The sequence below is a fragment of the Heteronotia binoei genome, chromosome 6 (genome assembly GCF_032191835.1).
Source record: "Heteronotia binoei isolate CCM8104 ecotype False Entrance Well chromosome 6, APGP_CSIRO_Hbin_v1, whole genome shotgun sequence".
Taxonomy (NCBI): Eukaryota; Metazoa; Chordata; class Lepidosauria; order Squamata; family Gekkonidae; genus Heteronotia; species Heteronotia binoei.
In genome coordinates, this window is record NC_083228.1 from 39,045,554 (window position 1) to 39,073,496 (window position 27,943).

General features: G+C 40.0%; 1 protein-coding gene across 1 annotated transcript in view; it reads left to right on the forward strand.

Moving 5' to 3' along the window:
- The first annotated feature begins 421 nt into the window (after positions 1-421).
- HECTD2 (HECT domain E3 ubiquitin protein ligase 2) overlaps positions 422-27,943 on the forward strand; it is a 54,728-nt gene continuing 27,206 nt past the window's right edge. Inside the window, exons 1-9 of the mRNA XM_060241310.1 lie at positions 422-689; positions 11,741-11,864; positions 15,598-15,736; positions 16,318-16,420; positions 17,873-17,962; positions 23,408-23,472; positions 24,710-24,755; positions 26,297-26,406; positions 27,719-27,867. Of these exons, the coding sequence (XP_060097293.1) occupies positions 459-689; positions 11,741-11,864; positions 15,598-15,736; positions 16,318-16,420; positions 17,873-17,962; positions 23,408-23,472; positions 24,710-24,755; positions 26,297-26,406; positions 27,719-27,867 (1,057 nt within the window). The 5' untranslated portion in view covers positions 422-458. The remainder of the gene's footprint in view (positions 690-11,740; positions 11,865-15,597; positions 15,737-16,317; positions 16,421-17,872; positions 17,963-23,407; positions 23,473-24,709; positions 24,756-26,296; positions 26,407-27,718; positions 27,868-27,943) is intronic.

Genomic DNA, 27,943 nt, shown 5'->3' on the forward strand with positions numbered 1-27,943 from the left:
GTGCGGGGGTGTCTCGGGTAGCGGCGAGGCGAGGGAGCGCTCAAGGCTCGGCGGCTGCTACTGCCACCGCCTCTGCTGATGCCGGGGGCGGCCTAGAGAGGTCGTTGTCGTTCTGAGGCTGGCTGAGGAGAGAGCGCTCGCTTGTGGGCTTGGGAACAGGCGGAAGGAGCGCGGCGTGGGGCTTTTAACCCTTGGGGCTGTGGGGTAGGGGGCTGCTGTGGGGCAGAGAAAGGGGGGGGGCGATCAGGCGCGGTGGTGTTTCCACTTCTGGTCTCGAGGGGTTGGGAGTGAGAAGGGCAGCGAGCGGGGCATGGGTCGTGCGTGCTTCTCGAGGTAAAGGGGTTGTCTGAGGTAACGGGGAGGAGGGGAAATCGCTGCTAGCGCTTTGGCGGAGGGTGGGAAGGGCTGCAGTCCGCCGATGCCTCGCTGACAAAGAGCAAGCCGCTGTTCCAGGAGCCATGTCGCTGCAAACCCCGCAGCCTTCCGCGGCCACTTCGGATCTCCTGCTGCCCGCGGTCGGGGACAAACGGTTCTTGCTGGCTTGCGGAATGAATGGAGAGAGTTTGGATCCCCCGTCGGCGGAGGCGGTGGGAGCGGAACAAGAACAGGGGGTGGCCGAGGCGGAAGGAGAGGGGAAGGAAAGCGAGAAATTGCCTCCCCATCTGACCGAAACCAGCACCGCTTCTGGGGTATGTAGAAATGCCGCAGCTTTGAAGAAAAGCTTCACTCCTACAGATGATGCGTTGGATCAGTGTCTTAGTCTTTGGTTCGTTAAAAGAAGCCGCTAAAACGAGGCAGTGATAAATGAAAGCAAAGGTGTGAATGGGTGTGGATTTTTTTCTTATGAACTAGCTGGTGTGTTAGTGCTCGATACATACTCTGGTTGATTTCATTGAAGAGCTTGATAGAAATAGAAGAGTACCAATAGATCACTGATTTGAGATAATATATGCCTCTGTTGACATAAGTGAGCAGTAGAGGCACTATTTCATAGACTCTTGACATTTTTGCTATGTTTGAAAAAACTGTTGAATGGGACATATTGAACACACATGGCTTCTAGGACTGCTGCCTTTTGGCGCTCTGAAAAAGAATTAGATCTTGACAGATACACATTTTCGTTCTTTTGCATTGTCACTGTGATAACACATCTGTATTTTTTACAAGCATGTATATGTGCACCCTCATTCTTCTTTTCATTACTTTATTTATTGACATAATAAACAAGTGAAGGGGGTTGTGTTTAAACTAACAGACCATGTTAAAGTACATATCAACTGGTCACAATTATAAATATTTATACCTGTTTGCATTAAAAATGCATTAATGCATACTGCATAATAACATATTTAACATTTTTCAGCTACAGTTTGCTCCATCGTTTAATACCAAGTCAACAGGTGAGCTAAAGACAAGTTAGAACTGTTTGTGAGTTAGAACTGTCTGCTTGCAAGGTAATCCTCTGATCAACTGTTTCATGACCCACAAAATGAAATTTTCTACATTTAAATGAGGGGTGGCCAATGGTAGCTCTCCAGATGTTTTTTTTGCCTACAACTCCCATCAGCCCCAACCATTGGCCGTGCTGGCTGGGACTGATGGGAGTTGTAGGCAGAAAACATCTGGAGAACTACCGTTGGCCACCCCTAAGTCCATTTTATTGTTCTAAGTCAGGATCCTCTATTATTTGCCACATACTAAGACATATTTTCCTGACTATAAACAGGAAATAGGTGTTCTATTTTTGGAGAGTGAAAGGAACAATTTACTGAATCCTAAATTCACAGTCTTCAAAATAAAATTAAAAAAGGTCTGTGAAACATCAGCATGGTGGTTGTTTTGCTGTTATGTAAATTTTTTTGTGTGTTTAAAAGTTTTTAATGTTCATGCTTTTGAATAATATATTTGAAGGGAGGACTCATTCTCTAAAAACGCTAAAATAAAATTTCTCAGAAGCACAAAATGGCATGCATGAGCTTCAGGCCAAGGAGTTTTGTTACTTCTTGCTAATGAAAATATAGGTACTGAAGTTCATACAGCCATAGCCCATTCAACACTTACAAGTATAGTTGATCCACAGGGTAACAGAACAAAACCTCATATCAGTGACAACATATTTTTGGTTTCATTACTGACAACATCAAAATTTCCTGCAACAGATGGACTAGAAGGTGAAAAGACATTTGGATCTCTGAGCAATGTGCATTTGCCAGACCTAAATGAGTGCAGTGGGTGGTATCCAAAGGAAAGCTTCTATCAAAGGTTTTAATGGGACAATAAAGCTCATGGGAGAATAAGCTTTTTAAGTTGTCCTGCACATGTGAATGGTAACATACCCATATGTTAGATAACTATAGGGAGTTCCATTCTGTTTCCTTTCAGCTTTTCTCCCGCTTCAGGAAAATGCTGTTTGCCATCTGGAGGAAAAAGCAGCAGGAGACTAGCTCCATTAATCAGTCCAACTAATACTGAGTATAATTTATTTTCCTGGCAAATAATTCTACATCTTTTTAACATTAACAAATAGACATGGGTGAGAAATTATAATCACTCACTTTTGTGCTGATGAGTCAGGTTATACATTAGTGAAAACCTTTATGAAAGTTATTTGTGTGATGCAGTTATACACTTCCTTTCTGCCATTGCCTTCAAAGTGATTTACAATTAAACATAACACCTACTGAAGGGAAAAGGGGAAAGGAAGCAAATTTGGACACTAAATATTTAATAACTTGCAAAGCTGTTTCACAATGATGAGAGGGAGTAGCCACTTCAGTAGACAGTTTAGGGAGGGTGTAGTGTAGGATGGACACAAACCAGAGGAAATGGTGGTTCGTTTCATGATTCTTTTGACTTCTGACCTGATTTGTGGTTTGTTGGTTCATTTGGTTTGGAAGGTGTAAAACTCAGTGGGAGTCTTCAGTAGGCTTACCTCCATCCACACTCCAAGTTTGGCAAAGATTGGATTTGGAATGGCCCACTTATAGCCTCCCAAAACAGGCACTGCAAGGAAAGCTCAGCTTTAGCTCTCGCTGACAACTCTTTGTGCTGCAGAATGGAAGCTCTATGACTGGCTTCCGGAGCTGCCAATCAAGCTGTGGACAAGGGTATGTGCTAGGGGTATGTCTAGGACTCCCGGAAGTCCACCCTCAGTGTTTCCTAGCAATTGATTGAATCACCGCTAGGCTCTCTGGGAAAACGAACTGCAAAGATGAAATAAATGAAGCACCATGGTCAGAAGTGGTTTGAAACGATCCACGAATTGGCCCAATTCATGGTTCAGTTCATGCCCATGCCTAGTGTGGAGTCAAATGGGAGTTGATTCCAGACAGGTTCATTTTCCAGAACATGTAGCCACACGGAATGGCTGCCGATGGAAGCAGTTTGGAGAAGAACATAAGAGAAGCCATGTTGGATCAGGCCAACGGCCCATCAAGTCCAACACTCTGTGTCACACAGTGGCAAAAAATTTTATATACACACATACACTGTAGCTAATAGCCACTGATGGACCTGTGCTCCATATTTTTATCTAAACCCCTCTTGAAAGTGGCTATACTTGTGGCCGCCACCACCTCCTGTGGCAGTGAATTCCACATGTTAATCACCCTTTGGGTGAAGAAGTACTTCCTTTTATCCGTTTTAACCTTTCTGCTCAGCAATTTCATCGAATGCCCACGAGTTCTTGTATTGTGAGAACTTTTGTATTGTGAGAACTTTTCTCTACTTTCTCCATCCCATGCATTATCTTGTAAACCTCTATCATGTCACCCCGCAGTCGACGTTTCTCCAAGCTAAAGAGTCCCAAGCGTTTCAACCTTTCTTCATAGGGAAAGTGCTCCAGCCCTTTAATCATTCTAGTTGCCCTTCTCTGGACTTTCTCCAATGCTATAATATCCTTTTTGAGGTGTGGCGACCAGAACTGCACACAGTACTCCAAATGAGACCGCACCATCGATTTATACAGGGGCATTATGATACTGGCTGATTTGTTTTCAATCCCCTTCCTAATAATTCCCAGCATGGCGTTGGCCTTTTTTATTGCAGACGCACACTGTCTTGACATTTTCAGTGAGTTATCTACCACGACCCCAAGATCTCTCTCTTGGTCAGTCTCTGCCAGTTCACACCCCATCAACTTGTATTTGTAGCTGGGATTCTTGGCCCCAATGTGCATTACTTTGCACTTGGCCACATTGAACCGCATCTGCCACGTTGACGCCCACTCACCCAGCCTCAACAGATCCCTTTGGAGTTCCTCACAATCCTCTCTGGTTCTCACCACCCTGAACAATTTAGTGTCATCCGCAAACTTGGCCACTTCACTGCTCACTCCCAACTCTAAATCATTTATGAACAAGTTAAAGAGCATGGGACCCAGTACCGAGCCCTGCGGCACCCCACTGCTTACCGTCCTCCACTGCGAAGACTGCCCATTTATACTGACTCTCTGCTTCCTATTACTAAGCCAGTTTTTGATCCACAAGAGGACCTGTTTTTTTACTCCATGACTCTCAAGTTTTCTAAGGAGCCTTTGATGAGGAACTTTATCAAAAGCTTTCTGGAAGTCAAGGTAAACAACATCTATCGGGTCTCCTTTGTCCACATGTTTGTTCACCCCCTCAAAGAAATGTAACAGGTTAGTGAGGCAAGATCTTCCCTTGCAGAACCCATGCTGAGTCTTCCTCAATAACCCGTGTTCATCAATGTGCCTACTCATTCTGTCCTTGATAATGGTTTCTACCAACTTTCCCGGTATTGAAGTCAGACTGACTGCCCTGTAATTTCCCGGGTCTCCTCTGGAACCTTTTTTAAAGATGGGGGTGACGTTTGCTACCTTCCAGTCCTCAGGAACAAAGGCAGATTTCAATGAAAGATTACAGATTTTTGTTAGAAGATCCACAAGTTCAACTTTGAGTTCTTTCAGAACTCTCGGATGTATGCCATCCGGACCCGGTGACTTATTAGTTTTTAATTTGTCTATCAGTTGTAGGACCTCCTCTTTTGTCACCTTAATCTGACTCAGGTCTTTCAACACCCCTTCCAAAATTAGTGGTTCTGGGGCGGGCAAAAAGTTCTCATCTTCCACAGTGAAGACGGAGGCAAAAAATTCATTTAGCTTCTCAGCCATTTCCCTATCCTCCTTCAGTAATCCTTTTACCCCATGGTCATCCAAGGGCCCCACTGCCTCCCTGGCTGGTTTCCTACTTCTAATATATTTGAAGAAAGTTTTATTGTTGGTCTTTATGTTTTTTGCAATATGCTCCTCATAGTCCCTTTTTGCCTGCCTGATCACAGTCTTGCATTTGATTTGCCACAGCCTGTGTTTCCTTTTACTAATCTCACTTGGACTGGTTTTCCACCGCTTAAAGGAGTCCTTCTTACCTTTTACAGCTTCCATTACTTTGTTTGTTAACCACGCAGGCCTTTTCTTATGCCTGTTTGTGCCTTTCCTAACTTGTGGTATGTATTTTATCTGAGCTTCTAGGATTATAGTTTTAAATAGCGTCCAAGCTTCCCCAAGGGTTTTGACCGTATGTACCTTTCCTTTCAGTTTCCTCCTCACATGCCTCCTCATCTCAGTGTATTTACCCCTTTTAAAGTTAAACGTGGTTGTGGCGGTCTTTTTGGACAACTCCCTATTTATACAAACGGTGAAATCAATAACATTATGGTCACTGCTCCCAAGCGGCGCAATCACTTTTACATCTCTCACCAAGTCTTGGGCATTACTTAGGACCAAATCCAGGATCGCCCCACCCCTGGTAGGTTCTGAGACCATCTGCTCCATAGCGCAGTCATTGAGAGCATCAAGAAACTCAATCTCTTTCTCTCGACCAGAACACATATTGACCCAATCAATCTGCGGGTAGTTAAAATCACCTATTACAACACAGTTTTTACGTTTAGCCGCTATCTTTAAGCCTTCCATCATATTATAATCGTCCTCTCTCTTTTGATTTGGTGGGCGATAACAAACTCCCATAGTTAAATTTCCTTTTGGGCCCTCTATTTCAACCCAAAGCATTTCTAAAAGTGAATCTAATTCTCTGACCTCTGTCTTACTGGACCGTATATCCTCTCTGACATACAGAGCCACCCCACCTCCAACCCTTCCCTCCCTATCCTTCCGATATAGCTTATATCCAGGAATCACCGTGTCCCACTGATTCTCCTCATTCCACCAAGTTTCTGAAATTCCCACAATGTCTATGTTTTCTCCCAACACTAAACATTCCAATTCACCAATTTTACTTCGAACACTTCTAGCATTTGCATACAAACATCTATAATTTCCCAGGCGAGCTAGGCCCGCCACCTTCCTCCTGCCACCTCGAGACTCTGGCAGACAGTCCATATTGTTTGTCGCCTTCACAGTGGACAACTCTGGTCTGTTACCCGGTAGAAAAATAGCAGCTAACCCTTCATCTCTTTGAGACGAGTCCTCCCGAACCAGAGACATTTCATCTCCTGTCGGCTTTCCCCCAAGATTTAGTTTAAAAACTGCTCTGCCACCTTTTTGATTTTAAGCGCCAGCAGCCTGGTTCCATCCGGGGACAAGTGGAGACCGTCTCTTTTGTACAGCTCCCGCTTGTGCAACGGGCAGGTTGATGGCCTCTTTCCAATGCAGTCAAGTGGAATGGCTACTGATGGAGAGGCAAAGACAAATGGCAGTTGGTCCCAGAAAGCCTGTTGCAGCTGCCTCGCCTCGCATTCTGATGCCATCAAGTGTCTGTCTCTTAAATACTCAGCTAATTTTTTGGGATTTCCATTTTTATACAGCCACATATAATTGTAAGATGTTATATGAAAAAGGGGAAGGTGTAAATATGGTTGCTATAAAGCTGAGATAAGTTCAGGGGTGGCCAAAGGTAGCTCTCCAGATGTTTTTTGCCTACAATTCCCATCAGCCCCAGCCAGTATGGCCAATGGCTGTATGTAGTGGTTTCAGCGGGAAAGCTAGTTTGGTATTTAAGTGTGTGGGGAGGGTGGAAGGGTTGAAAACCTAAGCTGCACATTTAAAATTAAAGTTAGCACAGGTTGTCCTGTTGTTTACATTAGTCATAAAATATGTTTATAGACTGAAGGAAGCTAGTAAACCTATGTTTTGTAGATGTATGTTTTGTAAACCTATGCTAGTAAACCTATGTTAGTAGTGTGTGTGTGACTGAATTATCTTGAATGACTTGGGTGGAGCTAGCAAAGAGAAAGTCAGACAAATTGTTTTTAAAAAATCTTAAAATTATCACTGTGTTACAGAAATGCTTCAGTATATCAATGGAAGAGGAACAGATGGAAGTACAGGAACACAGTGATATTTTCGTAACAAAACAAACGTCATGGCCTATAAAACATTTTTTAAGGAGAAAATGAAAAATCCTTACTGGACTGGACCTCAGTTAACCCAAGTGCATTTCATGCCAGAAGGAAGGGATGTAGATTCTATACAAAAGACTTAATTGGCCTGTTCACCTGATTACGACCTTCTTCCATCTGGTCATAGATAAATACTCTTATATGGCTGGTAAGGTTGTGACCTCTAGGTTGAGAACGCCTGGAGATTTGGGGGAATGGAGCCTGGGAGGGTATAGAATCCACCTTCCAAAGCAGCCATTTTCTCCAGAGGACCTGTAGTCTGAAGACCAGTTGTAATTCTGGGAGATCTCCAGGCCCCATCTGGAGCCTGGCTGAGAGACCAGGGCTCCTTAGAATGTATCCAGACAATAGTTTTGATGAGGGATGGATGCAACATCCTTAATAGTACTTATGTGCCGTGTTCCACTGATCCTGCCTATCTTTGATGCATCAAGTTCAGTTCCAGTACAGGCCAAGGCATGAAAAATGTTAAAGTAGGATCATTACTATGTTAAAAGTATCCTGCATCCTGCTAGGCCCTTTACTTCCATCCCCAGCATGCGGCTTGCGGCTCTCCTCTTACCTAAGCTCCGGTTCCTGTGGTGGCACCTGTTTCAAGGTGAAAGCCACTTGCCAACCACAAACTCTACACAGTAATGGCATCACCCACAGGTGCCACATTGGGGAACATCAGCCAGTAGAGGCATAGTGACATGTCAGATAGCCACTTGTGGCTCCCGAGCCAGTGTGTAACACTGTTGTAAAGCCTGGGTTCTTAACCTGGGTGTGATTAAGTTATGAGGGGTTGAGGGTAATATGGGTCTCATAAATTTATTTGTATGTTATTCATTGTTTGTCTACTAATAGTAATAATAATATCAGTGGGATTTTGTTTCCCACTTTGAATCTTGGTCAATCAGTAGGGTTGACAAATCTCCAGGTGCTGGCTGGAGATCTCCCACTATTACAACTGATCTCCAGGTGACAGAGATTAGTTCATCTGGAGAAAATGACCATGATGGAAGGTGGATTCCATGGCATTATAGGGCATATCCCCACCAGGCTGCTTTGTGGCAGTGGTGCTAGGACATTCTACTTTCTTTTATAGAGCTATTCTCAGTTAGAACCCAGCAGAATGCATTTAGCATACAGCAGGCTGCTCCTTTGTTACTAGAAAAAAAATGTTCTGCCTCTTTAACAGAGACGCAGTGTGTGGAAATGGACTTTCCACAGCATGCAAGTAAATAACATCACCTGGTAAATAAAATCAATTAAGTGTCGGTTAAATGGAGAGGGCATTTTTTTTTTACCAGTTTGTTAACAACCCTAGTTGCTCTGTGCCAAGAAAGCCAACAGGGCTGCTTGCATTTATCATTTGTTGATTTTCTTTTCCTCGTTTTCTTTTGTGAGCTCTGTACAAACATCTATCTATCCTGAATTTAACACTGTGGGGACATGTAGAATTGGACAAGGGGTTGAATTTGTAATAACCTCAGACCAATTCTTCAGTAGCAGTTAACAATGCTGTTAACAATGCTTATGAAGCTCTATTGTAAAAATGCTTCTTTGAATGACACTTCTTTCCTGAAACTATGATTGTTACATCCAGGGGAGATTGATACTGTTTTCTCACTAGCAGTAGCTCTACCCCTGGGCGCCTGCTTTCCCTGGCTCAAGCGATCATTTCCCCACCAGTTGCTGCATGGATGCGTTTTGATCTGTGGTGGTCTCCGATTTCCCTCCTGGTTTATTGCTCTAAATTGGAGGGAGCAGTGGATCAAAATGTGCCCATGCAGCAACTGGTGGGGAATTGATCACTTGAGCCGGGGAAAGCAGAAGCCTGGGGCGGAGCAACAGCTAGTGAGGAAACAGTATCAATGGATGTAACAATAACAGTTTCAGGAAAGAAAGATTCAAAGAAGCTTTTTTACAATAGGTCTTCATAAGCATCATTAACAGCATCATTCTTCAAAACTGAAGAACCACATTGAACGGTTACATATTCATAACTAAATATACTGAATTCTTTTAAAAGGAGTGCATTCTGAAATGTTTTTAATTGGATTCAAATAGACACTCCACTCAGAAATAAAGTTGTTCTTGAAAACTCCTATCACATTGTGTTCCTAATTACTGAGTGTAAGAAGTCCCATACAATTGTCAAGCTTGTCAAGCCATGTCTACTAGAAGCAGCAAGGCTTGTCCTTGAGAAGTAACAAGTAGGAGTAGTGAACTGAATCTTGCTTGAATGATACTGTGAGAATCCCAATCTTTGAGATAAATACATTTTGGATCAGATAATAGCTTAAATGTCCTTATTTACTAAGAAAATTTCTGTGCCATCTGTCCAGAGAACCTTCTTGAGGTGGCTGACAAAATCAAACACATAAAACACACAGCATAAAACAAGGTTCAGCTAGGTGAATCAATATATGTTTTCTCTTGTGCACAACTGCTTGTGTATACCCAGTATCTACAAGGCAACTCCATGAGTGATGGTATTTGTTTTGTGATTTTTTAAAATACAACTACCATGGAGAAGATTTTTTCAGGACACTGGGAAATTTTATTGCCAACAAGAAGCTGGAACCATTGAAGTTAGTGTATTCACATTGGCACTGCTGATTATGGGCTTGTATTCTGGGTTCTGAGCATTCATGACATAGGTCATCCTTCAAACCACATTAAGTCACTGTACAGTTCATTGGTATTCTTTTTCTGTTAAAACATTTCCTTCTAGTCCCATTGATCTCTACCCTGTAGTTCTTAAAACTGTTAATCATATTTGAGGTAGTGCTACAAACTAAAGAATTTTCAAAATTGTATGACAGGCTTTAAGCCACATTCAGGGTATCTCCATTCCATACAGACATCTGCTGATTATCATAGGGGAAAGAATTAAACTGTGCAGTGGGACTGAAAAAAGAAATCACTGTGTTCCTTGAAAGGGAGAAGAGCTTCTAAAGAGTGAGAATTTCTTGTGCAGATGACGGGTTGTACATCAATATATCTAATCCTTAACATGGCCATGTCCATAGATTCTTAAAACCAGATATTGGAGGCATGAATGAACAAGACAAATCTTTTTGAAAACCTGACAAAAGTCTAAGGTTTGAAGAAAAATATGAAATCTAAAAACAAATACATTGGGGAGTTAACCCCCCTTCCAAAAAAAAAAAAAAGCAATAATAGAGGCAATAGCATTGAAAAACAAGTTGCCTCCACACTGACCTTTGTAGTGGTTGCTAGGCAATCATATTGCCAGCATTCAAGGCTTGATTTCTTTTGGGGAGGGGACAGGGCCCTTTCCAGGATGGTTTGGCTTTCAAGGGAGGAGTCCTCTGGGCCAGGGCCAGCAACACACTCTAACAGGCCCAGCTGGTCACTATTCAGTGGTAGCCACGGCACAAAAACTAGTGTGGTGTAGAGATTAGAATTCTAGGATCTGAGAGACCCAGATTTGAATTCCAACTCTGCCATGGAGCTCATTAGGTGAATTTGGGCCAGTCTCACACTACCACCTGGAGGTTGACAACCCTATGTAACAGAGAAAATTATGTCTGACTGACCAAACATACTTTGAAAGATATGTACAACAAATACAAATAGGAATTTCAAAAGCCATGGGTTATTTATTTTATTTTTGTTTGTTTAGTAGGCTTATATTCTGCCTTTTCCCATAAAGGGCTCAGGGCAAATCACAACATGAACTGAACAACAGTAAAAAAACTACAATTTAAAATTAAAACAATACAATAAAATTAGCAAACCCAAGAACAATAGAACAAAATAAGGTGCATCACAGGTGGGAAGGGCACATTTAACAGAATAACGCAACTATCAGCCCAAGAGGAAATGATGGTAATAATAAATAAGATAGCACCATAGTAGAGTATGATGTCACAACAAGGGAGGCCAACTGATGGAATAGTAGCTGGAATAGGATGCCCACTGCCTCAACCAAAGGCCCGGTGGAATAGCTTCGTCTTTCAGACCCTACAAAATGGTAGTAGCTCAGGTAGGGCCCGGATCTCCATCGGGTTCACTGGCACGGACACGTCTTTAAAATATATTGCTTACCTCTCAGCTAGAAGGTAAAGGATGGGCAGTTTTTGCTATCCCCTATCTGTGTTTGTCCTTCATAATGTGAAGTAGGTTCACACCAAATAGAAATGTATGTGTACTTAAATTTCATGGAACTTGAGCACAGTGGACTTAGAATCTGGTTGTAAACATAGCAATATTTGTTGTGACCTTATATTCATTCTGAGCTTTTTTTAGCTCTTTATAAATCATTACCAATACCATTGTGTTCCTCTTTAACAAAAGAGAAGTACTAGAAGTTTTGTAAATCACAACATCACATTGTTTTTTTTAACTGCAGGATTTGGAAAGAGGACCCAAAATTGATATTTCCCCTTTCAACAGTTTCATTTCCACTATCAGCCAGAAACAAGAAGATGCTGGAAGTTCACCTACACCGTTTGTTATTGCAGATATTAAAAATGGTAAGAGAATAAAAAACTTCATTATTTAGTTACTGGTGACTCCAGGAGATACTGGAGATACATTATTGTTAGTAGTTGTCATTGTTTTTATTTATGATGTGACACTACCTTGGATGCTGCTAGTAAAACTGTCTTTGTGCTAAGCATTGTATAGTCATAGTAAATGACATTCCACAGTAAGAATTTGCATTCTGAAAAATGCAAGATCTAACAGATGACTGAGATAAATAAATCAGCAGTGGATTGTAGGGTAAAGTAACTAATGAGCTTTAGTGTGTGCAATTTGCACATGTAGTAGGCTAATCAGTGGTGGTAATCATAGCTTGCCACCTGCTTAGCTATTCTCAAATGTCAGGTTTCTTTGTATAAGTACTATAGAAGAAATGGGATTGCTGAAAGGACTTTAAATAACATAGTTTGCATATTTAAGAAAGTGTTTGGAACAGTTGGGGCTGACATTAGAGGCAAGGAAGAATATTGTTTTAAAGCTCAGAACAGTACATACAGGAATAAGCAGAACTTTGAAACTATCTGGTAAAATTATGTATGCTTTATAGTAGCAATTTTATTGTATGTTCAGTGTAAAAGTGCATGGCTTATTTAATCTCAAGAAGAGGTCTGGCTTCTAATTTAAATGACAGAAGCTTCTCTCAGGGCACTCAGGTAGTTCTGTCAAGCTTCTATATGTATCCTGGGGTCTCTACCCCACCTTCTGCCATGCAAGTATAAAACCCTGCCCTTTAGGCAGAGTTTTATATTTAGATGGCAGAAAAGGAGGGAATACACGCTTTCAGTCATGAATTAGCTGGATAATACCAAAATAACGGAATAAATGTTACACAGAATAAGAAAATGAAATGTACTCTTCCTTTATTGTTAGTAATTAATTTGAAATGTTTAGACATCTAGTACTCCTCATCACACATTTTTATGTATTATGATATAAGGTAATCCTCTAAGGATTTACCAGGTGTGGATATCCAGTTTCCTTTTGCATCTGTTTTTCCTGCCTTGCCTCATATTCTAGTTGGCCACCACCTATTGCTCCTCCTCCTTTTCTGGACCTGGCCACCACCAGTTTTCACATACTATTTTGAGTTCCCCTGAGTTGGTAGAATCCTAAATGCTCACCACAGCTGGCCCTGTTGCAGAGGTTAGGCTATCCAACCAGAGGCCAATGTTTGGCAGTTAGAAACAGATATAGTACTACATGAGACCTAAGAATCACTTCTTATAATTTTCCAAGATAAAATGTTGGCTGAAGTCTCAATATGATTCTTTGTAGTAGGAAGCGACTGACTATATACATGCATGTTTTAATGAATTATTGCTGCAGCCAGGCCTCCCTGCATGCTGTAGGCCAGGGGTGTTAAATGTCTGGCCCTTGGGCCAGAATCAGCCTGTCCAGGGTTTAATCAGGCCCATGAGGCTTGTTTCTTCACCCTCCTCTACCTCCTGTCCTCACCCTTTGAAGCTCTTAGGCTGATGAAGTTCCCTGTGCTTTCTGTCTTGTCTTTGCCATCTGCAGCAAGAAGCAAAACTGCAAGGAAAACGTGGAATGGATTTTCCATTAAGGTCTCTGTGCCCAGATAGATAGGGCCCAGAGACCTTAATGGAAAATCCATTCCATGTTTTCTTGCAACTTTGTTTGTGCTGCAATGTGTTTCAATGGAGTGATCAGTTTCACTTTTCAGTGTTCCTATAACCAGCTGAAACATATTTTGTGGAGTTGTGTCCTTGCAAATAGAGGCTTGATGCTTTGAATCAGCTTGTCTCTGCTTGAATGGACCTGACCTAGTGTGTAGTCAATGGGGGATATTACACTGGAGAACCATTGCCAATCTGAGTAGACCCCAAGGGGGACGAAGAAGCTTTAATTGCCATTTCATTGTTTTTGCAGGCTCAGGGCATTTTATATTTTAAATGTCTGCTGTGATCCTTGTGCTTTGTCTTGAAGTTTTGTTTTAAAAATTGCATTGCCAAATCCCAATGCTCCCCCACCTTTCCATTTCGAAACAAAATATTGCATGTTTTAAGCATGTTTGTATTTTAAGTTAAAAAAAAATCTTTAATTGTGTTTGTGTCCTTTGTAAAGTTTATATCTCTGCTACCTCATATTACATTTTATGACACACATGGCCTTGCCTCACAAAGTCCCATTTGTGTCAGATCTGGCCCTCCTAACAAATAAGTTTGACATCCCTCCTCTAGAAGATCTATCCCCTTTCCTTTGGGCTAAATGAGAGTCTTCTCTACTACCCAAGCTTCCTTGCCAGATTTTCCCCCCTCTCTGTGTTCAAACTGCTCTCAACTATTGCTGAATTCAGATTGCATTCAGTCAAGGTAGACATCTGTCAGCACAAAACCCTTTTTCTGTCAGGGCTATTTTCAGATGGTCTCAGTGCACATCTCTTCTTAGTTGGCAGGGATCTGACTGACTCCTCAGCATCCAGCTCTCACAAGATTTTTTTTTTTTTTTTTGCTTAGCTGATTCCAACCAATTAGATTGCTTAGAGCAGGCTGTCATTCAAGGCTCTCTAGCTCTGTGAGGAAATAACTCTTCACAGTCTTTTAGCTATTGGTAAGCACTTCTAAGCCTCTTAAAAAGGACAGTCTGTCACATTTGGCTAATCATAGTATCACACAGAGTGCAATCCTAAGTAAAGTTATTTAGTTTCAATGGGTTTAGACTGGGGGAACTTTGCTTAGTATTGCACTGATAGTGTTTTATACCAATAGTCTGGGTTATTAAACTATTTTTATGCCTCTGAGTTCTTTGTGCTTTTAATTTTCTGAATTTTTATTGGCTAGATTTTTAATGGTTGTGAATTTTAAATGATTTTATGATGTTACTTTGCTTAGAATAGCCTGATTAAATGTATTCCTGATCAATAGTACCTCATTTTTTTCTGACGAGTTTAATATGGGGTGATCATCTTCAACCAGCCTATTACTGGTATTCTCAAGCCCACCTGTGATAAAGCTGGGTCTTGTCCCCAGAATGAAGTCAATTCACTTCAAATGGTTATTTTAAAAGTATTTTATTTAAGAAAAACAACATGGCTAGCAATACTAGACTGTAACAAGCTGCAGGCCTGTAAAGAAACATGTGGGAAGGAGATAAAAAAAAATTGGAAATTTCCCCTTTATAGCAACATAGAGTAAACCTGCTGAGTTCTGGGGCTGGATAAGTAGCTGTGAGCTAACATAGGATCCTCAATAGTTCAGTACATTTGTTCTATGGTACAGTCTGTTGAAGTTCAGGGCTACTTCAACTAAGGTTGCCAGCCTCCAGGTGGGGCTTGGAGATCTCCTGCTTTTACAACTTATCTCCAGCCAGCAGAGATCAGCTCCCTTGGAGAAAATGGCTGCTTTGAAGGGTGGACTCTATGGCATTGTATCATTCTGAAGCCCCTCCCCTCCCCAAACCTCACTCTCTCCCAGCTCCTCCCCCAAAGTCTCCACATATTTTCCAACACAGACCTGACAACCCTGATAATGTAGCCTTAAACCTGAGCAGACAATGCAAGAGTTGGGAATAATTTTATCTCTCCCTCCCTATGTTGTAAATGAAAAATGCCACCCCTTCTTTTTCCTTTATTTTTTTTACTTGATAGCTGCCTCAAAAGTAATTATTTATCATTTAAGATTAGATGAGAAGAAGCAGAATAACTCAGGGAGAAACTGTTTGGACTTGAAATTTCATACTTTTTTTTATTTACTTCTTATTCAGTTAAAGAGCTTCCTCCCCTTGGCCATGATGTTAGACAAAAACAGCGCAACTCCATAGATACACTTCCAGTAGAAATGAAAGTTTCTGTTCCTCCAGAAGCTCCTCTTCCCATCCAAACCAAAACTGTGAAAGACTTTCAGTAAGTTGCATTGTTCATTTCTTGATGTGTTCTTTTTATTGTAGTAACATAATTACTATAAATACTGTGTGACTAGGTGAATCAATATATGTTTTCCAGGTGGCTCTAATAACCCTGCCCTTAGCTCTCAGATCTATATAGCTGTTTATCTGGAGAATGTCCCGCTCAGGACCCAAAGATCTTAGATATTCTAGCACAATTTTTTAAAAAAAATTTAAAAAAAAAATAGTAGACATCATATCAAATCACAAACTGAATTTAGAAATCTTTCCTCTACAAGAAGAATTTGCTATGTTGAGCCATGTGGAGCTTCTGATCAAGAGATGCATAGCTTCCTTGAACATGTAGTTGTGTTGATCTTTGAATCCCAGCATCAGACTACTTTGCTACTTTATGCAAAAAAGATGTAAAAATCTTTGATTTTTAAGTCATCATAGTTATAAATGCTATTTATAAATGTAAAGTGTGTTCAGGTCAATATTTACTACAGTTGGATCTCTAAAATGTGTTGAAAGTTGTTTCTATAAAATGTTGTAAAAGCTTCATTTAATATGAATTACTTTTTTGTGCTTTCTGTCTAGAGAGGACATAGAGACAGCCAGATTATCTGGAGACTGGAAAACAGTGTATGAGTTTTATTCAACAACATTTGATTCTTTTTCAGAAGTCAATACTGCATTTAAGGTAAAAAAACCAGCCTAATTTATTTTAACATTGACTAGCAATATGCATTGTTTATAAAAACCAAGGAATGGGAAAATAGTAACTAGCTGAATAAGAATATTCTGTTTGGCGGTGCAATGAGCAGTTTTAATCAGATAGCACGGACATTTCACTAATAGTTGCCATCACCTAGGCATTACTGCTGGCCTCCCACTTTTATAGGAACAATACATCCCTGTCTTATACCAGATTGAGTTGTTGATTCTGTGTGGCTTACCTAAGTAAAACTATTCCATGAAATGTGTATGTAATTTAGTATAATGTTTTCAATAATAACAGAAAGCATAAAGATCATACATGGAAAAGATTACTGGCAAATAGTTTATCATATTGTTGAATAAATGCAGATATTTAACGGGGTGGGTAAATTCTGTAATTAGATTCCCGGTCTCTGTTCAAAAGACATTAAAGAGGCCGAAAGGACATTTGCCCTATAGTTTGAAAGTATCTGGCACAACTCCAGGTCAATGTGTCCATCAATAGCAGTAGATAATTTTCAATCCTCTTGGGAAAGGGCCATCTACTCTAAACTACAAAATATGGACTTCTCTTTAGAATTTGTTTTACAAAGGGGATATGATCAAGCAAGATCAATGATCAAACAAAGATTGCTTGATATAGAGCGTCAAAAGGATAGCAGTGATACTCCAAATTTCCTAACTCCAGAGAAGCTAAAATATGTGGTTGCCTCAGCATTCTACCTCTCCATTTTGGAGCTTCCTAGTCAATAGAGGGCTTTCACCTTGGCAAGATGGCAAGCCCTCCCATCTGCAGTTGTAGATAGGAAATTTAAAAAAACTCCCATGAAGGAGAGAACCTGTCCATGTGGCACTGATGAGGTGGAATCTATAGAACATGTACTGTTTTGTTGTCGTTTCTATCAGGAAGTTTGATCTAATGTAATTTCCCCTCTGCTTAATAATTACTAAGGTTGTTCTGATGCAGATGTTTTAAGGAAGCTTTTGATGGTGTGAATCCACAGGTCACTATTAGCTGTCCTAAATTTTTCTCAGCAGCTTGTAGAATTCGGCGTGAAATTTTAGGTATAGATTCTAAATTTTAGAGCTATATAATAGGTCCAGATTTTAAATTCTTATGTATGGATTTTAAATGTTTAATATCAGAGATATTCCTGTTATATTTAGATCAATTTTATTTTTAAATGTTTTATTGAATAGTTTTTGCTTTTGACTTGTACTGGTCATTGGCCGAATAAATTGATTGATTGATATCAACAGCAGTATTTATGGATACATTAGAATGTTAGATTATTAGATCTGTGGTATATTGAAATGTAAGAATTAAAAGCTATTAATAAGGCTAACGAATTGAACGATTCTATACTTTACATTTGTAGTTCAAGCTTGGGAATACATTAAAGTAACTAGTTCTGTGCATTATTGCAATTTACAGAAATACAGTGATGCTCCTTTTAATTCCATTGAAGACTGCAGAGTTGATATTAAATTTGTGAATGCTGTGTACGATTCCTTGCTGATTACTGTAAGTAAAACTTAGATTTTTAAAAAATTCTAATTTTCTGTTTCATTTTTTGAATATTGATATACATTCTTGTACAATCACAACTATTACATAATTAGGACAATGTTATGTATGTCACTATTTTGTAGTTCAAATATCTCCCATGCAAAAATTATATGCTATGAATATTATATATCTTGCTACTAAGACTTAATTTTAAAGCATTTGTTAAGCATCACTAACGGTAACATCTAGGGTTGCCAATCCCCTAGTTTGGAGCCCCTCCCCCCAAATCAAATCAGAGGGGTCACTGAGCACTCTTTTCCCCAATAGAAACTGGTCCCCATACAGTATAAGGGAGAATTGATCTATGGGTATCTGGGGTTCTTAGGGAGGGGGGCTAGTTTTTTAGGTAAAGGCACCAAAATTTTAGCATACCTGCTGGTGCCTCTTCTCAAACCCCCCCCCCCCCCAAGTTTCAAAAAGATTGGACAATGGAGTCTAATTCTATGAGCCCCAAAAGAAGGTGCCCCCTTCTCCATTATTTCCAATGGATGGAAGGCTTTTTAAAGGAACACGGTTCCTTTAAATGCAACAGCTGAAACTTCCTTCAGAGTTTAATCATATGTCTTCCCTCCCCTCTCCTGGAGCCACCTGGTAAGTACCTCCACTGGCTTGACTGCCTCAAATGGCAACCCTAGTAACAATTCATTAAAATATGCTGATATTACCAGCAAAATTGTATTGATTTTCAGTAAATTAGTAATAAAGCTGAAATTTGGAATGGAAATTCCAGAAGTTTGGGCAGGGGGGACTTCTCCAGTTTGGAAACACCAAGCCCAGCCCTCCTTGTAAAATTTGAACTTGAATCATAATAGGCCTAGTGCCAGCCCTTCATACACCCCATATCCAAAATTGTACTGTTGTTGGGGGTGGTGACTAGCAGGTGACTAGGAGGGGGCTGGCAATAGCAGTACGCTTGTTACCTTTAAGATAGGAAGCATAGGAAATGCTCTTCATTGTCAGTGGATACTTCATGTGACTAGCAAAAGCTTCAGGATGCTGCTACACCTTTCAGCCTTAGCAGTCCTCCATTTTGAAATGGTCTTTTTCAAGGAAGGTTTGAGAAGAGCGCCAAACTCCAGTGTACTTCAAAACTTCAATATTACAAGCACCCATTCCTTGAAGATTCAATTGGCGTTTGGGGCTCTTCTCAAACCCCCCTTGAAAAAGACCATTTTGAAACAGAATTATTAAGGCTGGCATCTCTGTTGGAGGAGGCTTTGAGAAGTTCCTTACCCTTTATGGAAAATGGACATGTGAGCACCACAAGCACTTTCTTTCAAGTTTGGAGATGTAAATATCATAGGTATCTTCCATGAGCACTCTGCACCTGTTAATTTTTGAATGGATTATTTCTGAAAAGATATGTGTAAAAATAGCACTGCACTGAGTGAAACTGGCACTTAGTAATCTAGCCTTTGTGTGCATATCTATCCCTTGATGATTTCGCTATTATGTGGGTACACATTGGAGACCATAAATGAGTTATTCTTGCACAAGGGCTATTTGATAGAAACTGGTTGTGGCCCTAATTAGGACCTGGACCAGATTTTTTGGGACAAGAATGTTAATAAAAGTTACCTGGTATGGACATTGCAGCTTTCAATTAAAGATAAAAGGTGTTTCTAGCTTTAACTAGCTAATATTTATACAGTTTGTTCAAAATTAGTTTCAGAGGGTAGCTGTGTTGGTCTGCTGTAGAAGAGTTAGATTAGAGTCCAGTATTACCTTAGAGACCAGCAAAAGTTCCAGGGTGTAAGCTTTCAAGAATCAAAGCTCCCTCTACCAGAGCTTTCGCTCTCAAAAAGCTTATACCCTGAAACTCTTGTTGGTCTAAGGCATTACTGGATTCAAATCTAACCGTTCAAAATTAGTTATCTAGGAAATGTAATTGAACTCACATGACTGAATCTTTTATGGTGGCTGGGAATAAAATGTTCTTAGCAGTCTTGGCTTGGGACCAACAATTGCCTAGAACAATTTATTCCCACCCACTCCCCCCAGATGTTTTTGTTACGTGGTAGTGAAAAAAGCAACCAAACAAACTTGTTCGCTATTATTACTGCTATCTGAAATTTGTATCAAACAAAAGCTGTTTTAATTAGGCAAAAAGAAATCTGGGGGCTAACAAATACAACATTGTACTGTTTGCAGAGATTACCATTTGGGCACTGACAACCCTACTGGGAAAATGACTAGTCTGCCATTCAGAGAAGTAGTGTGCACACAGTTTGGAGAACAGTACATAAAGTTGGGGCTCATCATGTTCACAGCCTGCTTTCAGGCCCAAGGATTTCTAGACTGAGCCTTATTAAATCAATATGTGTGTTAAATATCAATATATCTAATATTCAGCATGGCCCATCTGTGGACACTGAAATCTGGAGACTGGGACCATGAATAAACAAGCCCCAGGTTTCCAGAAAAATCTTTTAAAAGTACATTGGAGGATTAAGCTCCCCATAAGAAAAGCAGACTGAAGCTTTAAAAAACAAGTGCCTTGTCAGTGGCCTTGTGGGGGCTGCTAAGCAACTACAACTATATTGCCAACCTTCAAGCCTTGGTTTCTGTTGAAAGAGGCAGGACTGGGGGCAGAGCCCTTTCTTTCCCTGCCCTCTCAGTTATTGTTTTTTTATGTAAGATTCATTTAAAAGTTTGTTCATGGTATTATATTATTCCTATCCAGCCTTATTCATTTTTTAAAAAGAACATAAGAAAATCACCAACAACTCTTTAGAGAAGAGGGAGAGGATTGTCCCAAAAAATCTGATTCAGGACCTAATTAGGACCACAACCAGTTTCTATCAAATAGCCCTTGTGCAAGAATAACTCATTTATGGTCTCCAATGTGTACCCGCATAATAGAGAAATCATCAAGGGATAGATATGCACACAAAGGCTAGATTACTAAGTACCAGTTTCACTCAGTGCAGTGTTATATATATATATATAGTTTATTTTTACAAATATCTTTTCAGAAATAGCCCATTTAGCTTGTTGCCCAGCTTTTCTCTTTCATCTGCTTCTGGAAATCTGAATTGAACAGTCCAGGCTTATTTTCTTGGCAGTGCTGTTTGAGATATCCACAGATCAACTTGGATGAAAGCCCTGGATGAGAAACTGATGAAAGTTAGAATGCTGATTGATGATATTTTTGAGATGGGCAAAACCAAAACATTTTCTCTGATCAAAAAGCAAGTCCTCGAAACTGAACCTGAGAGCCACAGAGTATTTTCAGCCCTCTTTTTGGTTTATCTTACCCAAAATCCTTAACCCCCCCCCCCAATATGTACTATCTTACCATCCCACGTTATTGAAGAGGTTTTTTGTTTGCAAGACTGAACATTATAGTTACAATGGTTTTGCAAGGGAGCTTTTGAAAAGACCCTACACTGATAGAATCTGCCCTTGTAGCCTTAACAGGATTGATACATCCTTTCATGCTCTGCTGGAATGCAGATTTTTTTTAGGTTATGAGGGATTTCTATATTAAGTCTTTATTGAACCAGTCTCCCCATACTTTGGAAACCCTGGCTCTTTTGCTCAGTGATAAGGATCCTAAGATCACTCTAGCAATTGCAAAATTTGTCTCAATCCTTTTAACCCTTGCATCAAAAAAAGAAATAAAGAAATGTCTTCTGCTGCTCAAGATTCATGAACGAATTAACTTCTAAAGGTACAAAAGGAAAAAAGTGAAAAGAAATGCTTCTCTAACCTACATTTGCACAAGAGTTGTTCTATCTAATTTAGCTAACCTACCTATTATAAAGTTGTGACTATTCAGTTTAGTCTTATTCCATCTGGCATCTTTTGGAATGGTTCCTAGCAGCTATCAGTCTTTTCTTGCCAGAGCAATTTTGCTCATTTCCCTACAAGCTGTCAAGGTGAAAACAGGACACAGATAACTCTAATAAGAATTTGCAAATATATTCATTTAATATTAAGAAATAGTTCCAAAACATCTAGTTAATAAGTGAATAGCACTTTCCCCCCTGATGCTTAGGGCCAGACTATTATTTCAGTAGCCTTTGTTCTACATTAAGAGCCCCGTGGCGCAGAGTTTTAAAGCCGCAGTACTGCAGTCCTAAGCTCTGCTCACAACCTGAGTTCGATCCCCAGCGGAAGCTGGGTTTTCAGGTAGCCGGCTCGAGGTTGACTCAGCCTTCCATCCTTCTGAGGTCGGTAAAATGAGTACCCAGCTTGCTGGGGGGAAACTGTAGATGACTGAGGAAGGCAATGGCAAACCACCCCGTAAAAAGTCTGCCATGAAAACATTGTGAAAGCAACGTCACCCCAGAGTCGGAAACGACTGGTGCTTGCACAAGGGACCTTTCCTTTCCTTGTTCTACATGAAAAATTGCTCAAGATAGTGGTGGAAGGGGAATAGAAAGGTAAGGGGGTGCACTTAACCCTTCCTCTACTAATCATTATCCCACTTGAGATTACTCACTTCTCAGTCCCATCTACAGTATTGGAGAATTATTCTGGTCTATAATATTTTTTACAAGATGATGTATATGAGGTTTTTTTGAACACTAAAAGTGTTATATAAAACTATTATCTTTGGATATTATTAAACTGTTACATAGTTAGATCTTAGCCTGACTATCTCCAATAGTCTCTAACTAGGGTTGCCAGGCCTTCCCGGTCACCGGCAGGGGATGGAGAGGTACGGTTGTCAGATCCAGGTTTGGAAAGTACTGGAGATTTGAGGATGGAGCCTGGGGAGGACAGCAACCTCAGTGGGGTGTAGTGCCATAGAGTCTACCCTCTGAAACATCCATTTTCTCCAGGGAAATTGATCTCTATAGTATGGAAATTAGCTGTAATTCCGGGGGATCCCCAAATCCTACTTGGAGGCTGGCATCCCTGCATCAAACTGTTGGGGACAAGTGTGAATGCTCAATCAAAAGCCATCCCTTCCCTGCAACAGTCACATGCTTGTCTATGGCAAATATATTTGCGACTAGAAAGTATGTAAGAAGGTGCACTTACACTCTCTTCTAAGCATTGGTCCAACAGATTGACTTCTCGGATATGCCGGTAAAACTGGGGAGAAATGCAGAGCAGCAAAAGAGACGTTGATGACTTTAACATGGGAAAAATTAGGAATTTAAAATTTAGGATATATCCTATATGAGGGATTAAAATAATAATGTGATGATTGTATATTGAATGAATGGCAATTATAGAATTAATAGTTATTTGTATTATTGCCTCTTTGTTTTGTTTTGTTGTATCCTATCAGGATAATAGTGTGAGTTGTGCTTTATTCCCAGTCCTTTTGATAAGAATATTCTGTGAGTCATGATCCAGCCACATGGTGATAATGATAACTGTAGAAATTTCTCCTTTGATAAAATGCTAGTTACAGCGTTCTTTCTCTCTCTTCGTTTGTTCCAGCCTCAAGATATTCAGAAATGTGTCTTAAAGGGAACAATAAATGGTTTATTACAGGAATGGAAAGGGTAATTATAATACATGTTTATAGCATGCAAGTCGTTTTCTGCAAAAATTGAAATTTGAAAGCTGAATACCTCTTGCACCAGAAACAGCAAAGTCCTATGGCACCACAAAGACTAGCAATTTTATTGTGGCTTTTTATTTAAATTTTATTTAGGCTTTTATTGCCTAACATTGAAGCATTATCCTCAGGCATATTTATATGGGTACAGGGGAAAATGTAAACTGTGAGGCCAAAAGAAACTGCAGTTAGTTTGTCCCGTGTATCCAATGTGTACAAGATAAGACCAGAGTGACCCATTCACAATAGCAGTCTCTGATTATGTTATTTTTCTTGCTGTGCTGCATCAAAGGATGTAGTACTGCTTGTCTCAAAGCCATCATCAGACTTCAACAAAAATACTTCATAAGGAAAGTTCAGTGTAAAATTGGTGAACTATAGTTCATAAGCAAATTCTATTCAGCTTAAATGTAACTGAGGTGTGTGGGGGGGTATCTTTTCCTGTATAGAAAATAATTGGTTCTCTTTAGGAGACTTTTTTCCTCTCCAAACTTGTTGCACACCTGTAAGCTTATTTATTCACATGAAACCCAAGGTATATTGGCCAAAAAGCACTGCAAGTCTCAGGGATAAATCTCACCTACTCACCGTAGACATTGTTGGTTGTTGTTAGGACACAAATTGATATTCTGCAGATGTTGAGGATTAGAATTAACGTTAATTTGGTTTTTGCATTTTTGGCCCCTGTGCTACATTAGTCTCCAGCGATTTATGCCACTGCATTCTAGCAGGCAAGCCCACATGTGGAAAGCCCACATGAATGGCCACAGATTCTCTCCCCACCCCTCCCTTATAGTCTAAAAACTTCAGGTTACTTGTATTTTGTGCTTAGACATTTAGTTAACTGGATAGCTTTCTTCAAGGATAGGCAATTTTCCAAAGAACCACACTACTAGCTCTGCATATCCACAAGACCTTTGGTCTTTTGTTCCTCAAACAGCAGCCCTGTTAATTTTCTCCCTCATTTCTACAGTAATATATTTAGTTTAAAATAATAAGCTTTTATAACTAGCTGAAAATGGTTGAATGTATACAGCACGAGCATAATTTTTGTGCGTGCATACACAACAATCTCTTGCTGTTAAAAAAAGAAGCTGGAACTGCATATTAAATGCATTTCTGATTGCATGTACACATCCAGATTGTACCTTTCATTTGTTGGTCTATTCATTTGCTTTCAGGTCACGAACAAAAGATGATCTTAGAGCGTATTTTATACTAATACAGGTAGGATGTATAGAAGTCTTTATTTACTTATGGGGGTATACATGCACCTCTAATGCCCTTCTGTTACAGTACATTTTGTTTTGTTTCTTTTTATAGTCCTTGTTATAGTGCTGTTTAGTGTATAGTGCTGTATAGTGCTAGCACAGATAGCAGCATGGCTACAGTTAGGTATTAGAGACACATCCACTTAAAAAAGAACATTGACACTTCTACTGGTGGTGCTTTTTGTTGCGAAAAATGATAGCTTTTTTGCTTCAGTCTGCATGTCAGTATACAAAATTTTGAGTAAATTTACTTATGAGCACTCTTATGCATAGCCTCAATACATAAAATCTCCTTTGGTGGACTAGTCATCTTGGGACAGGAAAAAGGCTAGGAGTTCTAGGGAAAGGGAATAAAAAACACTCAGGCTGGCCACTGGGCATCAACTGCCATTGCTCAGCATCTCAAATGAAGCAAATCTGCTCCACCTGGCTCCTTCCTACCTTTGTACCTTGGGACAGTAAAAAAGACCAGGAGTTCTAGGAAAGTGAATAAGCAGCAGCCTGGCAACTCTGTCTAATTGTTACAAGTGTTACTCAAGCACATAGGCCTATGGATCAGTATTTGAACTAGCAGAGCTATACCAGTCTACCTTTAACCCAAAGAATGAAAATGACACTTAGCAATGCATTCCATTTAAGAACAAAAAGGAAAAAATAGAGATCATTCTGACTCCTTAACTCTGGCTCAGTATACAGTATTGATATGCATCATGAAGAAAAATGTCCTGACACCATCCTCTTTTAAAAAGCCCTAACTTTAGCACAAAAGTGGAAGCCTATTCAATGGTCTGACTCAGTATTAGGTCACCAGATTCTGCTCTTTACTCTGTAACTTATTATGAAAATACCTTCCTTATACAGGGATGGCACTAGGATGTGCCACCGTGCCCGCTGCCCCAGGCAAGGCACCCCTCAGCAAAGCACTCCTCCTGCCCCCAGCCCTCCTGGCAACTGGCCAGCCTCTCCAACTTATTGGCCACTGCCAGAGCTCCCGTCTCACTGTAGCACAACCAGGCAGCAAATGCAGCAAATGCAGCAATCCAGACGCATGCCCCTGCTTCCACCTCTGCCATCTCCTGCCTTCCACACGATTTGGAACGTGTGGCAAGGCACTGGAAGGGCCTGCCGATCAGCTGATCAACAGAGCCCTTATTAGCAAGCGGGAAGGGCAGCAGCTCTCCCTTCTGCACTTGCTGGCTGGCTCTCTCCACTTGCCTCCCAGAAGGGAGGGAACCCAATTCGGCATCCCCCAGAGATGCCTATGGTCACCTAATGGGTGCACCAGCCCTGGCCTTATACCAGATTGCCTGTGCATTTATCCCAATTCTGTGTGTATCGATGCAATGGGTGGAACCAGCATCCAGGTGGAAAGGGAAAATGTTACTTTATAACAACTTCTATTCAAGCAAGTAAATTTACTGTGTAGTTTTTGCAATAGTTTTTAATTACAACTCTGTTTCTTAGTAAAGTCTAATGTTTTTTTAAACTTTTTTCCAGAATCCTCTGTTTAGTAATGCATCAACATATGTCATTTATGCTCACCTGCTAAGACAGATTGCTGCCTTAACAGAAGGCGATCATCACGTCCTCGTTCACTGGTTTAAAAAGTAAACTCTTTTCTGTTGCTTCTGTACAGTTTTTGTGCTTTAATTGACAAACAGCTCTTTTATAATCTAGCTGATATTGATTGCGCATCAGTTACTTAGTTTTTAAAAATCACTGGGATACTAGCAGCTGTCAAAGAACATAGCTGACGATTTGTAGCAACTATGGAGCTGGATCCCAAGTTTCCTCTGATGCAGCACATTTCCATTGGTGTAAGGAGCTGATGGAATGAGCGTGTTTCGCTGGTGGAAGGCTGCAGTATTAGCACAACGGGAACTTTGGATCCCAGCCCATAAATTGGAGTATGTTATACCTTGTTCATTTTTGTTCCTTTGTTCATTATACAAAGTAGTTATACCTTGTTCATTTTTGGAGCTATATAATGAAAACGAACAACCTATTTAGTGCAATTATGCTGAAGTACGCCAATTTTTATTTTCTTCATATTTTAACAGTTTGGCTTGAATAATATCTTACTTTTACATTGGTCATGTATTTTACCATAAGTAATATACGGTAAATGTAACTTATTTAGCAATATGCATGCTATACATAATGCTTTCTTTATGTCTTCATTCAATAGAGCAAAATGCAAGATTTGAGAACTGTGAATAACTTTATGTAAAAAAGAGAATAATTTCTGTACTGAATTTAAAGGTTAAAGAGCTATTGCATTTTATTGCTGGTAATCAAAGTACTTTTACAGTGCAGTTCTGTACAAAGGAACTCTAGTTTAAACCCATTGAAATTAATTGATTTAGATTGGAGTAAACTGTAAAAGCATAACATACTTTTGGAAAAGCAGAGACAATTTAGCTTGGACATATTTGGGGCTGCAAATTACCATAGAGGAAAAAATTAAGCTGATAGTTACCAATAAAAACAAATTTATGCTACATACATAAAGCCTTGGGAGATCTTCACATCATTCCGTCTTTGCACATGGAAAGGTAATTAGTTCTTTGTTCACAGCCAGCCATGGTCTGCTTTTAAAACTGAACCATCAAACTATGGCTTCTGCTTTCCCTGAAAATTCACTTACACTGAAAGCAGAAGTCACTAATTAGCTTGCCACATGTGAAGGAAGGAGTAAGTGTATAAACTCACTTCGATAGCATAATTCGATAGCATAAAATCATGGTTTGGCACTACATCAAAACAAATATTTCTTATCCTTTCCAAAATATTTAAATATTCCCATACATGCTGTAATACAATTAATATGGAATTTTCTCCAAATAACTGATACCTTCATGAAAAATTATGAGGTCCAGCTAGTCTGGATTCAGAATAATGTTATCATATTTTTTATAGGCTGTCACAGAAGAGATTAAAGATGATAATAGAAAGACTGCTTCAGTTTATTTCTTTACGCCTGTTCCCTGCAAAACCTGAAGAGTTGCCTCCTGTGGAGAAGTGTAACTGGTGGATTTCATCAGCAACCAAAGTCTTGTCTTTATTTAGTAGGTTTTCCCAGGTGCAATTGGTTTTTGTTCCTTCTTCTAAAACAATACTTTTCTCATCATTATTTTTCATCAT